Here is a 15,134-nt window from a genome sequence, read left to right on the forward strand (position 1 = left end):
CGCGGAGAGCGGGGCCCGGCAGCGCCCGCCCCGGCCCGCCCCTCACCGCAGGCTCGGCCCCCGCGCCCCCCGCCACCGCCCAGCCCCGCCCGCCCGGGCACGGCTCGGCCCGGCCCGGAGCCCGGAGCTCGGAGCCCGTCCCGGCCGGCGGAGGCGGGGTCGGCGGTGTGCCCGAGGAGGGGGGGATGCGGGGCACGGCATCCCCGCGGGCCTTGGGATGACTAATCCCCCCGGCAGACCGGCACTGAGGGGCAGAGAGGACCCTCGCATCCCAAACCGCTGGTTGGGGCACACGGACAACCCCAGGCACAGCCACGGCGAGCATCCTCCGTGCCCTACGCTCCGGGGTGCTCGGCAGCATCCCGCTCGCCATCGAGGGCCCAAGCCCAGGAGCTGCCCCGGCACCACCTCTCTCCTGATGCCGGTGTGCTGGGGATACACCACAGGGCAGTGTTTAGGCCACGCTGCTGCCAGAGCACGTTTTCCATGTGCTCCATCTGCACATGGAGGATGCATACAGCACTGAGTACCCGGAGCAGGCTGGAGCCTGCATGGCTCATGCATCAGCAAGGGCATTTCAAGCTTTTGCTTGTACTTTCTGCCCTGGGCAAAACAAGGAGCCTGACAGCAAGCAGCTAGTGCCAAGGGGATCCCACAGGAGCCTGCTGCTACTCAGATTTCAAAGGATAGCAAAGGCTGAGCAAAAACTCCAGAACAGGTTGGACATGTAATCACAAACCCAGAGCCTACTGTAGCCCAGAGTTGGCTCAACACTAAGGAACAAAATTTTGTTTGAGAATACACCACCTGAACTTTGTCTCAGAAAAACGCAACACAAGCACAGGTCCCCTCTTTTCCCCAGCCAGGAACCACTTCAGAGTTCCTGCATGGGGGAACACATACAACCCTGAAACTCGAGCATGAACATTTTGGGGGAGCAGAGACAGAAACTACCATTGCTCAGCTCACCCGAGTCCTTACAACTGGCAGAATTGACCCACCAGGATGGGGAGACGATGCTTCCAAAGCAGCTTAAAACGCAACACACAAATATCTTTGCAGCATGCCTCAGGTTTTAACAAGCTCTTACTTAAGCAGCCTGATTTCACCATGGCTGTGGGCGACCAGAAATCTGCTGTGCACCCAGCAGGGCTCCGAGGAGCCAGGTCAGCACTGCTCCCAATTCCCTCCCTCTCATGGCAGCCCATGCCCTGCTTGCAGGCGTTCTGGAATACTGTGCCATAAGCAAAATGCTCTGCCCCTCGCTCACAAGCTGTGATGCTTTTCTGCAGATGGCAGTGGTTGTGGTTTGAGAACTCCCAACTCTCACTGTTGCTGCAGACAAAAACCAGCAGAGCCAGAAATTACCTAACGCAGCAGCAGGATTTCCTGGTCTAGTCTGGTTGCAACAAGCAATGCCATCGTGGAGAACACTGAGCATTTCAGGCAGAATGAAGAAAAGGCCCTATAATGGATGATCACCTCTGCATCACATCTGACTTTGCTGGCACAGAAATATAGATCTCACCTCATAAAGGCCACTTGTAAATGGTCTTTTGCAGATGCTTTTGTACTAGTGAGAAGTGCCCAGGGGCATTCAGAGCTCTGGGAGAACAAGACCCACCCACATGGCACCAACTTTCAAGGCAAAGCCAGGAACTGAGGCCCAGTTATTTTGCAGAGGATGAAGGAAGGAAGAATGAGATCTGTTACACCCTACAGAGAAAGCCTCTTCTTTTCTCCAACAAATCCCCTCAGAGAGCAGCTCTTCACTGGGAACTATAGTGAGTAATGGCTTCAAACTGAGAGTAGGCTTAGATTAGATATTATAAAGAAATTCTTGGTTGTGAGGGTGGTGAGGCCCTGGCACAGGTTGCCCAGAGAAACTGTGGCTGTCCCATCCCTGGAAGTGTCCAAGGCCGGGTTGGACGGGGCTTGGAGCAACCTGGGATAGTGGAAGGTGTCCCTGAACATGGGGGGGGGGGGGGTGGAAGGAGATGATCTTTAAGGTCCCTTCCAACCTAAACCATTCTATGATTCTAAGTGCTGCCATGGACCACAGCCCTTATCACAACTGGATCAGGAATAGAGAGAAACCTTCCAATGTGCAGTCCCAGATGGTTGGAGTTGGAACTAGCAGCAGTTTGGGACAGGGAGAAAGGAAAGAGAAGCAACTGCAATTCCTTTGTTTTATTTGCAAATGGACAGTATCTGGACATCTAAAGGAAATCAGCCCTTTCCAACATTAACTCAAATGTTGTTGTCAACTACTTGCACCTCTCCCACGTGTCGGTCTCTGTCTTTCATACAGCCAGAACCTTTGGGTAAAAAAAGAGCACAGAAATACACAAAAAAAAATACAATATTTACAGGTTTCCCACCAACTAAATGGATTTAGATTTTTGGAGATTAGCAACGCTTTGTTCATTTGACTTTGCAAGTAATATCAAAACACCTAAAGTTTTAAAATAAAAAAATACTACAATATTCACAATATAAAACTTAAATAATTTTTTTTTTTTTTTAATTAAGGGACTGCTAATAGCTATTGACTGATCACAGCTTTTTCAACAGAAGCTCTGCTGCTGAAGCACTGAGAAGTCAAGGTTCACGAAGTGACATTCACATTTTGCACTGCTTCTGGTCAGTTGAGACATTGCCATGATCATGACAGTGGCGCTGGAGACTTGTCCAGGGGATCCACTCAAACAGGTCCTGCCGACAGGGCATGGCAAGGCCACAGAAGGTGGCAAATGCCCATATTCAGGGTGGCTGCCCACTTCCCAAGGGTGGAAATGCAGGTCCGCGCACCACCACATCTTGTCTAGTAGTCTGCATTCCCAGCTCCAGCTCTTCGTGGCTGGGCAAACTGAGCAGAAATTACTAAGAAGAACATGACACTTCCTCTCCTCTGATATTCCCTCCCTGCTAATGTATTCCTGTGTTTTATTAAACAGTCAGTCATTGGATAAAGTGACTGGAGAGAAGCAGCTCATGCGTCAATCTCCTCTCTGCAAGAGTTACACAAACAGGGCAGACAAGGCAGCAAAGACCTACAGAGGAGAAATTCTTACACCCACCCTTACACAATCTCATCCATGACAGAAGAGATCATTAAGTGTGCTTGAAAGGCAAGAGAATAAAATTTTGCCTAGGAAATCTGGATTCTGTGATGGAATCCAGGTTTGGTTATTTCATTTTCACTTCACCATCCAAAGGAAGCAGAAACTAGGACCAACAACAGCTACAGGATTTATCTCTTTGGTAATATCTCTGAAAGAGTCTCTCAGCAATGGGTATCATAAAAGCCAGATAGGATCCTTTAGAAGTTCCATAGGTTCAACTGGGAAAATAGCTTGCCCAAAATTAAACAGGGCTTCTGTGAGGGTGGGAAAGACTGCACAGGAACTGGATCCCTCAGATTCCTGCTCCACCACACAACAGTGCCTCGGTGAAAGTGGATCCCAGATACACAAGCTGAATCAATATTCTCTTAGTACAGACAGAAGGTCTGGAGTGCATTTTAGGATATTTCTTTAAGGCAAAAATGGATAGGTACTGGCTGAGGAGACAGGCAGGATTTGCAAACAGTCCCACGTTGGACAGAGTAGCTGCAGAATAATTTCAGAGTCTAGTGGCTTCATGGATGAGTTTAAGGAAGATCTGGATCCCATCACTTCTGGTCACACACTACTTTTAAATCTGGCTCAGGTAAGCTGCAGCCTTTCTATGACTGAAACCTACCTGTTGTGTAAAATGCCTTTGTTTTGTTTGGTTCCTTATAACTAAAGTTTCACATTCAAAGTTAGTTTCCATAACCAGCTCTCTCCTCATATTGCAAAAAGACTCAGCTGATATAGCAGAGGCTGAAGAGGCAGCAGAGAACCCAATTGCTTCTTCCAGCTGAGGACAGAGTTTCCTCAGAACAGGCTGGAGACAGTTTTGAGAGAGAAAAGCAAGACTTGCATTGCCACACTTCATATTTTTTCTATGCCTTTCTGGAGAAACAGCGTACCCTGGTGACCTGGTCAGCACAGACACCAGCAAAACAATGAACAGGAAGTTCTGTTTATCTCTGAAATTCCCAACAATGTGTTAAAACAAGAAGTTAGTTCAAAGTGAGCTAATCCTTCCAGGAAGCAGTTTCAGGGTTGAAATCTCAAGTACCACCCTGAGAACATACTAAGCAGAGGCAGAAACCCACACTCCAAAAGGTATCCACTACCAAGTCACTCCACACTTGGCACTAAAACAGGTTGCATGGAGCATCTTAGAAATGTGCATCTTCCTTAAATTTCTGGAATGACAACCCACTAGCTGCACACAGTCTCCGAGATGAAAGACTGTTGATAGCTGCACTGATCTTGAAGTCCACCACAAAAGGGTTTTGCAACCAAAGCCTGCAAAGAATGGGAGAAGAACAAGCTTTCTTCCAAACCAGTGATGGCATCCACTATAAATAAAACGTTTTTGGAAGTGGATCTGTTGGGCCATGGATCCAATTCCAAAAAGTCAAAAGGCAGCAATTAACAAATCAGGCAGAAACAACCTGAAAACAACCATTCCTGGTTTTGTGTAGTGCACACCATAGCTGGACTATCTGTTCTTCTGTCATTTGACTGCTTGCTGCTCTGCAAAGGGTTAAAACTCTGATCTTCCTCAGTGACTGCATCCTTTCAGCTGAGACAAATGGACTCCCAGGCAATAGGGCCACTGGGAAATACATATGCTGTGACAACAACGTGCCTCCAACTAAGAGGACAGCTCGAGGTCAGCTTTCGCTTCCTCAGCCTTCTGCTTCTCTTGCTTCCTTGTCACCGCTGCTAAAATTGGTTCAAGGGCACTTGAGACTTTTAGCAGAGAAGATTTTCCTCCTCGCATCAAAACCCAAAAGGTTTAATATTTACTGTGACCACGCAAAAGTAGAATCTGAATGGGAACTGGAAGTTAGTGTTATCTGAGGATCATTACTGGAGAGCTGAGAAAATAGAGCAGTCCAGATTTCCTGCTTAAGGGTACATCTCCATTTTGCCAGCAGCTGCAACAAAGAGGACATAGTTTATCATGCTTGAAAGCTGCACAAATACCCATCAGGGAAGAGAAATTACTCTCCTCTAAAATATACATTTTGGTTGGAGAATAAGAGATTTGAGAACAGTTTTTTGCCCCCAACACAAATCACTATTCCCTGTTTTACATTTGGGCAAAGAGGCAAGGTGAAATTTTACCTGGAGAAGAAATACTAATACGTTAGTCTGACCTAACAACAGAATTCTCTTTAAACACTCATCTCTATTCATCTGTTGTATGACAGAGATTCCATGAATTCAGGATTGTTTTCCTGAAGCAACATAAGAAAAAGCTGCCCCTAAATGTCATTTCAAGTGATCATCTTCATCCCCATCCAAGGGGCCTGGGGACAAGGGAAGACACCAAAACCAGCTGATAATGACACTTGTCCCTTTGGACTTTTCCGAGTGCTTTACAAAGGAAAAGCCTCACCACATCCCTGTGAGGTAGGTCAGTAAGTATTATTATAGTCCCTTAATACAGCTATGGAAACCAAGGCAGAGAAGTTACTTCCCTGAAGGCCACTGCAGGAGTCTGTCTCAGAGATGGAGCTGGGAGACAAGATTCCTTAGCTCTCAGGGAATTTCCCTTTCTCTCCCATATCTCTTCCCCATACAAATCTTAATGGAGAAATGAGAAAAGGAGAAAGGGGCTACAGTGCCACGTTTCTGACAAATAGCAGGACTTCTACTATTACTCCATGGACCCCAGAAAGTATTATTAAATACACAAGTACCTTCGAATCAATGGCAAAATGACCGCACACACTATCAAGAAGCCATCATACGATACAAACCTAGCTCAATAAATAAGTAAATACATGCAGCTGCAGCTCTGAGTGCTGGGGGGTGGTCCCCAGCTCAGGAAGGTCCCAGATGGCAGTGGGGGAGCCCAGGTCACTCCTGTGACTCCACGGCCACGCCGACAAGCGCGTGTCTGATGGTGCGGCCGTGCAGTTTGTAGCCGTCCTGCGTCACCAGCGCGATCGTGCCCGGCTGCATCCCCTCGGCCGGGACGTGGCAGACGATCTCGTGGTCGTAGGGGTCGTATCTGCCACCAACAGGGTTCATCTTCTGAAGGCCGTGCTTGGCAAACACACTTTGCAACTTGGCCTCTATGAGGGAGAGGCCTTCGTAGATCTTCTTCAGGGCTGGGTTTGGGTTACTGGGCTCCGCTTCTCCCGCGGCGCTCTCGGCAGTCTTCTCCAAGATATCTGCTACCTCCACGAGGTCCCTGCAGAAACTCTGGATCCCTAGGGGCACAAAGAAGCACTAAGTAAATGGAGGGCAGTTTACAGAACATACAGAGCTACAATGACAGACACAAAGTCACAGCAGTTGGAAAGCATCTCTAAAGCTGCTAATTGATTTGAACTGTTAATTTAGTGAGAGCAGACGGTGTCTTCTGTAACCAAAGCTTTAACATTAACAGTAATCTAAAGACTCTCCAAATCAAGACATATGCAGGAAATGTACACCTATACATATAAACATACAGATATCTATATGTCGGGTATTCCTGACAAAGCAGAAAATTAGTATTCCACTCCAAATAGTTTTTTTTGCAACTAACACTTGTCATTTAGGACTCTGCTCTACACCCTCTCATACAGTCCCACTGACTTCACTGTTTTGCCAAGCAGCTCACACAAATGCCACGGGGAACAAACACAATGTGGGGAAGTAAAACCAATACATGTCTACTCAAAAGTACATCCCCAATTTTATTTATAAGTTAAAAGCACTGTGGCTCAAAAAACCCCTCTCAATATCAATTATCCCACTGATTATCCCCAAACTCATCAGCCATTTCGTAGCTCCACAGGTAGAAGGTAAGAAAATACAATAGCTCTAATTTCAAGGCTACTAGAGTTAACTACCAATAAACCCTATGAGATTCATGCATTATGGAGAAAAACAGTTTCTCGTTCTCAGAGATGGTCCTGACAGAGTCCAATGATTAAACAGAACCTTTTTCCCCCTTCACCTGCCTCTGTTGCCAAAGCCACAAATTCAGGTCATTTCACCAACAATAAAATACTTCTTTTAGAAATTTTAAATATTTGATACAGGGATTGACAACTGTTGTCCCAGGCAGGATCTACCTCCTAAAAGCTAGAGCAGAAGGGAAGAGGCTGTTAATATAGCAAAAGAGATCACAACCTGATGACACAGCTGAGTATGAACTACACCCTGCTGGAGCCAATCCTCAGCATATAGCCGAGCCTGTAACTTCAACCAAGTCAGCAGAACTACACTCAGCTGCACTGGGCCTATTTTTTTTTTAAATAGTCACAAAACAGTCCCTGAAGTAAACTGATAGACAGGACACAGCTGGACATACAGAGAAAACAGCAAGTAAGCCCAGACACCAAGAGCCCAGGCCAAACGTCATGCCAGACTTCACAGTGAACAAAGGAGGGCAGGACCAGGGGAGAGAAAAGCTGTTGATCAGCAATTTACACTCAGGCAGGCAGGCCACTGCAGTAAACACAGCTCTTTCGCTTACCAAAGAGCTTGGCATCTTCCACAAACTTCTGTGTTCTCCTCCGGACATTCTCGGAATCTGCCAAAGCTTTCCGGTATCGCTCCTGTAACCACAACAGCAAGGGGAGACATCAAACAAGGAAGCAAAACCCATTTCCTGACAGTGGTGAATCCCTCAGAAATGCTTTAAAAAGAGTCCTCGTCACATCAGAAGGTTGTGCCAGGCTCCTGCATTTTTACAACATGCAAACCCAAGTCCTTCTACTGATTAACCAAAACCTGCAACTCCCTCAAAAGATGCAGGCGAAGGCCAGAAGTATTCTGGGCACTGAATGACTGAATTCAACTGAACACCAGCTCTCAGGTTGCTGCTTTTTTTGTGACTCACTGTGGCTATTGAGACACCTTTTTCTGCAGCAGGCAGCTGATAGTCTCAGCCACAGATCGGTGACCACATGATTTATCACTCAGTGCAGGATTCTCAGGGTGATTATGTCAAGAATTGCCCAGTGAAGCAGTATTTAATTCTCTCCTTACTCACATGTGCTCTTCAATATGTAATGTGATCCCTACTATTTCCCTCACATCACTGTCACTGAAAAGGACGTTCCTTCTTGGACAATCTGGACCCAGTGGGACACAAAGCTGTCAGAGAGCATCCAAAGGAGGGACATGAAAATGGTGAAGGGTATAGAGGGGCCACGTGAGGAGCAGTTGAGGGCACTGGGCTTGTTCAGCTGGAGGAGACTGAGGTCAGACCTCACCAGGGTTTGCAGCTTCCCCATGAGGGGCAGCTCCGATCTCTGCTCTGTGTGACCCACGAAAGGACCTGAGGGAGCGGCTGGAGCTGTGTCAGGGCAGAGTTAGGTTGGATATTAGGAAAAGGTTCTTTTCCCAGAGGGTGGTTGGGCACTGAACAGGCTCCCCAGGGCAGTGGTCACGGCTCCAAGGCTGCCAGAGCTCAAGGAGTGTTTGGACAACACTCTCAGGCACATGGTGGTATTGTTGGGGTGTCCTGTGCCAGGAGTGGGACTTGGATGATTCCTGTGGGTCCCTTCCAACTCAGGATATTCTGTGGTTCTATGACAATACACAATCCTGATCAGCACAAAAGTACTGCCACTGGCTCTGTACAATGCTGTGAAAGAACTGACCAGACCAGCTCCAACACACAGCTTTGCCTGCCAGGATTGTGCTATCAGTGTCCTGCTGCTGCTACTACTGACAGATGGTGTTTTTGGGGAATGCAGACTGGAGTTTCCCCCTCTCACACTCAGAGCACAGCTGCTCTGAAGGCTGCCACAGCACAGCAACACTGTTTGTGTGTGTTACAGCATTTATGAAGTAGTCCAGGGCTGAAAGACAGACCAAGTCAAGGGGACTGAACCAAAGACATCATGGTGCCACCAGCACCACACTCACAGTCAAATCTCGGACTTGTTCTTCCAATTTGATGGCTTTGTGCTCCAAGGCACAGTCAGAAAGGGGATGCTTGGGCTCGTCATGGGGATCTTCTGGGCCACACTCATCTCCTGTACTTCTCTGCTGAGCTGCAGTGCTGAAAACACAGGGGGACCCTCTGAAATGCAAACTAGTGACAAAGAAGGAAAGTTAATATCATCAGGGTCATTGAGAATTCTAGTTTAGTGCCGGTACTAAAAACAGGCTCTCTTAAAGAAGATACATAGGATTCCTGACACAATTTTAGCTCTTTTCAGAAAATACAGACAATTAGCAAAGAAACACAAAGAGGTTGGTGTTTTTAAATTCTTTTATTTTAGACTCACATGGCACTACAGAGGCTGTACACCACTTCTCTGGCATACCTTGAAAAGAGCTAGATTTTCACAGAATCACTGAAGTTGGAAAAGACCTCCAAGGTCATCGAATCCAACCTGTGACTGATCCCCACCTTGTCAACCAGACCAGAGCACTGAGTGCCACATCCAGTCATTCCTTGAACACCTCCAGGGATGGGGACTCCACCACCTCTCAGATATTTTTCAACCTAAATGATTCTGTGATTCCTTGATTCTGTTTCACTCTCCCTCCTACTACACTTGCTTTTACAAACTGACCTAGACAGGGCCCATTCCTGCCAGCATGAGGCCAAAGCCTCAGCCATGCCTCCCTCTCACACCTTACACCAGGAAGAGTCTGCAGAACAAAGTGCAATTTACTGCCAAAGCACCCCCACTCAGGAAACATTTCAGCATACACTTTACAAGGGTGTTTCCTTTTTTGGGAACACCTGAGCCCTTCCTCTCAGCAGGGCTTTCAACATCCTCTTATGCAATGTCCTATAGCCCCTGTATACAATGTTTTGCAAACATTAAATGCACATCCAGTCCGTGAAATTCAGCAAAGCCCAGAAATCCCTGCACTGGCACTGACTCCACCCCTATGGTTATACAGCACAATTCCACACCACACAGAGACACTAAGTTAGGTCCCAGAATCGATACAGCTGAGTTCACATTACCAGGCCTGTTCCATTAAGCTTTTTTACATTTTAGCAAGGCTATATTGCTCATGCATGGTGTAACAGAAGTGCACAGTTTATTCTGGGGTCTATCAAACCAGTCAAGAGACTTTAGCATTGTTCAGCAGTCCAGCTGAGCTTACAATTTGCTCCTCTTCTTCCAGTACTGGAGTTGAGCAGAATTAAGTTTCAGGGAGTTAAACCAGATGAAAACTAACCCTACAAAACAAAAAGACTTTTCTCTCTGTGTCCCTGAATAGGTTTGCTGACAGATCAGATAGATGAGTGCAAGTGCCAGTACCAGAGGAGACAAACACGTGAAGCCTGGTGAGATGTGGGGAACGGATGAGGTGTCCCCCTTTGGGTGGCAGGCAGGTGGTTCAGACTGGCTCATCTATAGCTATCATCAAAGCACAATTCAAGAGATCTGTATCTGCCCAAAGACCACCAAGCACCTCCTACCACCCAGTGTTTAGCAGCCCAGATGCTCCCTCATTTAGTCTTTAACACCAGGTTGTTGAAAGTCCCACAACACTAATGACAAACTTCCTTTTCCCACCTGAAGACATTTGCATATGCATTTTTTATTAAGTGGGTACTTAAAATATGATCTGTTAAACCACTCACTCCTTTTCAACAAACTACATGCCAAATACAAGTTTGAAAGTGCTTCTGCTACTTATACTTGCTCTAAGATAGGACCTTCCTCAGACTACTCTTTAAAAAACCAGGTGAGGGGCTGTCCCAGGGCTCCTTTCAAAAAGCTGCCCAGCTATTGTGGGCTCCAGGAATGCTAACACAGGAAAAAACCCCCACATTTTATCCCTGGCTGCAGATAGATCTGTTTGGGGCACAAAACTCCATCTCGAATGATTTTTAAAATGCTTATCAACTTACTTTGTTGACTGATTAACACAGCACTTCCTCAAATTTACAAAAAGCAGACTGGACTGGAGGGGAGGAGAGAGCAGGACCCCCTTCACCAAGCCTTCAAAATCAATCTGTGAAGCTTTCTTTGCACATAAAGGTGTGTCCACGCTAAGCACCAACTACAAGCTTTGTCCTTTATCGTCTCACATTTCATTTAAAGAGCTGCAGGGAAGGAAATCAGCCACGCCACAGATGAACCAAGCAACCTGAAATGCAGCTGAGAAATCTTGCTGGGCCTCTCACAGATTAGACTCTGGTGTCTTAAAAATAGGCAACTCAGTTAACTCTTTTGCACCCAAGAAACAAAGGTTAGTGAGACATTTTCTTCCGTAAGAGAGTTACTCTACAGGAATGGGTGTGTTTCGGAGCGTGGGAGGAGAGGGGCATGGATGAGCCAGTGCCTCAGCTCCAGGGATTTGCCTACGTGGAGCAGGGAGCTCCCTGCATGGACTCCTCTCTCCAGCCTGTGAAACCAACTTAGAGAACACTCCCCCGTGCAGGGACATGCCCCGGGTATCACATGCTGCTCAGATGAGCCTGCCTTAAAAGTTGTAGGCAAGAAACCAGAGCCACAGACTGGCTCCAGAGGGAGTTCCTAGGAAGGATTCTTATGGAGGACTGAAAATGCCACTCAATTTACTTCTTCCTTCAGGATGAAAAAAAATACTCCACAAAAAAGGGCAAGTGCTATTTACAGCCTGTCCACTGACTCTGCTCCATCTCCTAAACACTGCCTTGATCACAGCTGCCCTAAAAGTAGGCAGAAATCCCACGGGAGCAAGTTGACACATCCTTAAGTGACAGACACGTGGAAGTCTCAGGGCGTGTGAAGGGGTTACACAAGTAAGCTGGTGATACCAAAAGATTTACAAAGGGATGTCACAGAAAGCCAAACAGATCAGATGTAGCAGAGAAGTTGATTGCAGCCATATGGTTTAAGCCACTTGGCTCTAAAGATTAGAATTTAAATGATGAGAACAGGTCTCTGGTCAGATATACAATAGTATCACCTCCTTCTGGAGCACAGGCAGGATAGCACCATTCCCGAACATCCCAAAGTGACTGTCATGCTCCCTCTAAACGCAAGGGTCCTTCCCCACCCCTCCTAAAACACTCCTTCCTCTTCCCAAATCAGCATGACAAAGCACACAACTGCTGAGACACACAGAACCATCTGCATCAGTGTTTCTTCTCTGATGAGCTTGCTTTGGAAAGAAATCTAATTACTCCCAATTCCTTTGCTCTGTTTCATCAGGGAGTGATACCAGAGATTAACCCAGTCAAGCAGGGATTGTCCTGCTCTGCTCTGCACTGGGGTGGCCTCAGAGTCCTGGGGGCAGTTTTGGGCCCCACAAGGTAAGAAAGATCTAAAGCTGCTAGAGAGCATCCAAAGGAGGGACATGAAGATGGTGAAGGGTCTGGAGGGGCCATATGCGGAGCGACTGAGGGTACTTGGCTTGTTCAGCTGGAGAAGAGGAGACCGAGGGGAGACCTCACCATGGTCTGCAGCTTCCTCACCTATATCTGCTCTCTGTGACCAGTGACAGGACCCAAGGGAACGGCTGGAGTTGTGTCAGGGGAGGGTTAGGTTGGATATCAGGAAAAGGTTCTTCCCCCAGAGGGTGGTTGGGCACTGAACAGGCTCCCCAGGGCAGTGGTCACGGCCCCAAGGCTGACAGAGCTGAAGGAGTGTTTGGGCAATGCTCTCAGGCACATGGTGGGATTGTTGGGGTGTCCTCTGCAGAGCCAGGAGTTGGACTCAGTGATCCCTGTGGGTCCCTTGCAACTCAGCATATTCTCTGATTCTATAACACTATGTGGATTCTTGTTCAATAAAGCTAGAGAACAAGCTTGTGCAGTGCACCTCCACACAGGATGGCTGTAAATTGGGCAGGAGGCTCCCTAAGCCAGTCCAGGGTAAGGAGTCCCAGGTTGGGAGCCTGGGCCCCACCACCCCTGCCTTGCTGACGGAGCTGTTCCCATTGGGAGCGACCCAGGCAGGGCCACAAAGAAATTTGTGTACAAAGAGAAGCTTCACACCGACAGCAGGTCCCAGGATCCTCCACAACAGAAGCCTGCTGAGCTCCATCAGTCACCTGCTTCACGCTCAGTGTACATTTTAGGAGGGGCAAAGCAGTTTTCACACATATGACGGAACATGAAAGAGGAAGAATTTCCTGACACACATCTTTCCGTTTAGCCCCAAACACATTTACTTCTATTACACGCTGCAGAATTATTTTATTGCATTTAAATGGTCTTTTGGTGGTGTTTCTTTTCTGGAGAAAAAAATCTAATAAGCATTTTGACTTTCTTCCTTTTTGCCTGTCCACATTTCACCCAAATACCCAAAGCACCCTTATGGATTTCCCTCTAGTAAGCCATATACCACGATGTCCAAAAACATGACCGGGCACTGTTTTTCTGCCTAAATATTGACACAATTAAATGGATTCTCTTCCTGTGACCACCCAAAACACGTTGATAGCACGGGTACTGCCTCACGACCAAAAATAAAGACCAGGGAGCGCATTAAACATGTAGTCCATGAATAAATGGTTCGGATGGGCGAGACACAGAAACCACGCGCAGTGGCAGGAAACCACCACACAACGTGACTCACCGAGCACGGAAACCTTCTTCCTCGAAAATTAATTTTTTTTTACTCAAAAAGTCATATTTTTCCAGGAAAGAACTCGGTTATTGGAGCCTAATTTTACTCCAGGCCCTGCTGAGTAGCCGGGGGTGCTGAGTAGCAGCGTGCGGGTCCGGGCGGTGATGCGGGGACCTCCCGGGGGATGATGCTCGAGCGGCGGGGTGCGGGTGCGGGTGCGGATGCGGGTCCGGGTCCGAAACCAGATCCGGGTCTGAGTCTGGGTCCGGGTCCGAAACCAGATCCGGGTCTGAGTCTGGGTCCGGGTCCGCTCCCGCCCCCGGCGCGGCGCCTGCCCGGGCCCGGCCCCGCGGCGCTGCCACGTCTCGCCCCGAGCCCTCCACGGGAGCGGGACCTCTCGGGTCCCCCCCAGCCCGCCCCACTCCGCCCCACGTACCTGCCCTGCCTCGCCGAGCCGCAGACCGGCAGGAGGGTCCCGAAGCGCCGCAGGGAGCGGGCGGCCATGGCCCCGCAGAGCGCCGGGCGGGATGGAGGGATGAGGCGGCCGCGATGCGCCGGCGCCGCCGACAACTACAGATCCCAGAGGGCCCCGCGGGGAGCGGCGGGCGGTGCCTCGGCAGGACCGGCCGGGGGTGCGGGGGGGCCCCGCCCGGTCCCGGACGCGCTGCTCCGGGATGCCGGGAGTGGAATCAGGGCATACAACGCTTGTCCCTCTGGACTCGAACCTGGGCCTGGACACGGCTCCTGGACACGGCTTCGGCAGCCCGGGGCTCGGCTCCGGACACAGCTCCGGTCCCCCCGGACACACGGCTCCCGCCACTGGCTGCGCGGTGTAAGGGGTGATAATGGGACGGGTTTCACCTCTTCAGTAAAGGACTACGAGAGGCTCGGTGAGACCAGGCCGAGCTGAGGTGGAGGAGACAGCGAGTGGTCCTCACTTGGTGGTGAATAAACATTAAGCAAACCCCAAAGCCTTGGCCAAGGCTGCCTCACAACTGGGGGCTACTCCACGGGCAGCCAGCATGAACGATGTGGGGGGACTTTTTACAAGGGTCTGGAGTGACAGGAGAAGGGGGAACGGCTTCCTACTGAGAGAGCAGGGGTGGATGGGATACTGGAAAGGAATTCTTCCCTGTGAGGATGGTGAGGCCCTGGCACAGGTTGCCCAGAGAAGCTGTGTCTGCCCCATCCCTGGAAGTGTTCAAGGCCAGGTTGGACAGGGCTTGGAGCAACTTGGTCTAGTGGAAGGTGTCCCTGCCCATGGCAGGGGTGGAACGAGATGGTCTTCAAGGTCTCTTCCAGCCCAGATCACTCTGAGATTCTCTGGTATGCTTTCATAGGCTGTGGTAGCAGGCAGCTGAGCACAGGGTTCTGAGCTAACAGCAATCACTAATCCTGTGTACAAGATTCCCCCAGTCTGCCCATCCAAGCTGCTGCAGGAGTGCTGAACTCACCCCAGACCCACCCTGGCCTGTTTCCCTGTGAGCAGGAGTAGCTTTCCTGCCACACTCCCTCAGCCAGAGGAACCAGCGGCCCAGTGCCAGTGTTTTTA

General features: G+C 49.0%; 1 protein-coding gene across 1 annotated transcript; it reads right to left on the bottom strand.

Moving 5' to 3' along the window:
• Positions 1–2,177: 2,177 nt before the first annotated feature.
• GRPEL2 (GrpE like 2, mitochondrial) lies at positions 2,178–14,154 on the bottom strand. The gene is made up of 4 exons (XM_027643624.1): positions 14,019–14,154; positions 8,979–9,147; positions 7,579–7,660; positions 2,178–6,322 (listed from the first exon to the last, which is right to left on the bottom strand). The coding sequence occupies exons 1-4, from the start codon at positions 14,084–14,086 to the stop codon at positions 5,967–5,969; spliced, it is 675 nt and encodes a 224-aa protein (XP_027499425.1). The 5' UTR covers positions 14,087–14,154; the 3' UTR covers positions 2,178–5,966.
• Between the last annotated feature and the right edge of the window lie 980 nt (positions 14,155–15,134).

The sequence above is a fragment of the Corapipo altera genome, unplaced genomic scaffold (assembly GCF_003945725.1).
Source record: "Corapipo altera isolate COAL_440 unplaced genomic scaffold, ASM394572v1 75, whole genome shotgun sequence".
NCBI lineage: Eukaryota > Metazoa > Chordata > Aves > Passeriformes > Pipridae > Corapipo > Corapipo altera.

What these genes read in the sequence shown, in the direction of transcription:
- GRPEL2 (XM_027643624.1), bottom strand. Translation starts at nt 14,086, where the DNA reads ATGGCCGCCCGCTCCCTGCGGCGCTTCGGGACCCTCCTGCCGGTCTGC. An exon ending in GGCTCGGCGAGGCAGGGCAG is followed by an intron (nt 9,148 to 14,018) that starts GTACGTGGGGCG and finishes CTTTGTCACTAG; the next exon opens with TTTGCATTTCAGAGGGTCCC. An exon ending in GGAAGATGCCAAGCTCTTTG is followed by an intron (nt 6,323 to 7,578) that starts GTAAGCGAAAGA and finishes TTGTGCCCCTAG; the next exon opens with GGATCCAGAGTTTCTGCAGG.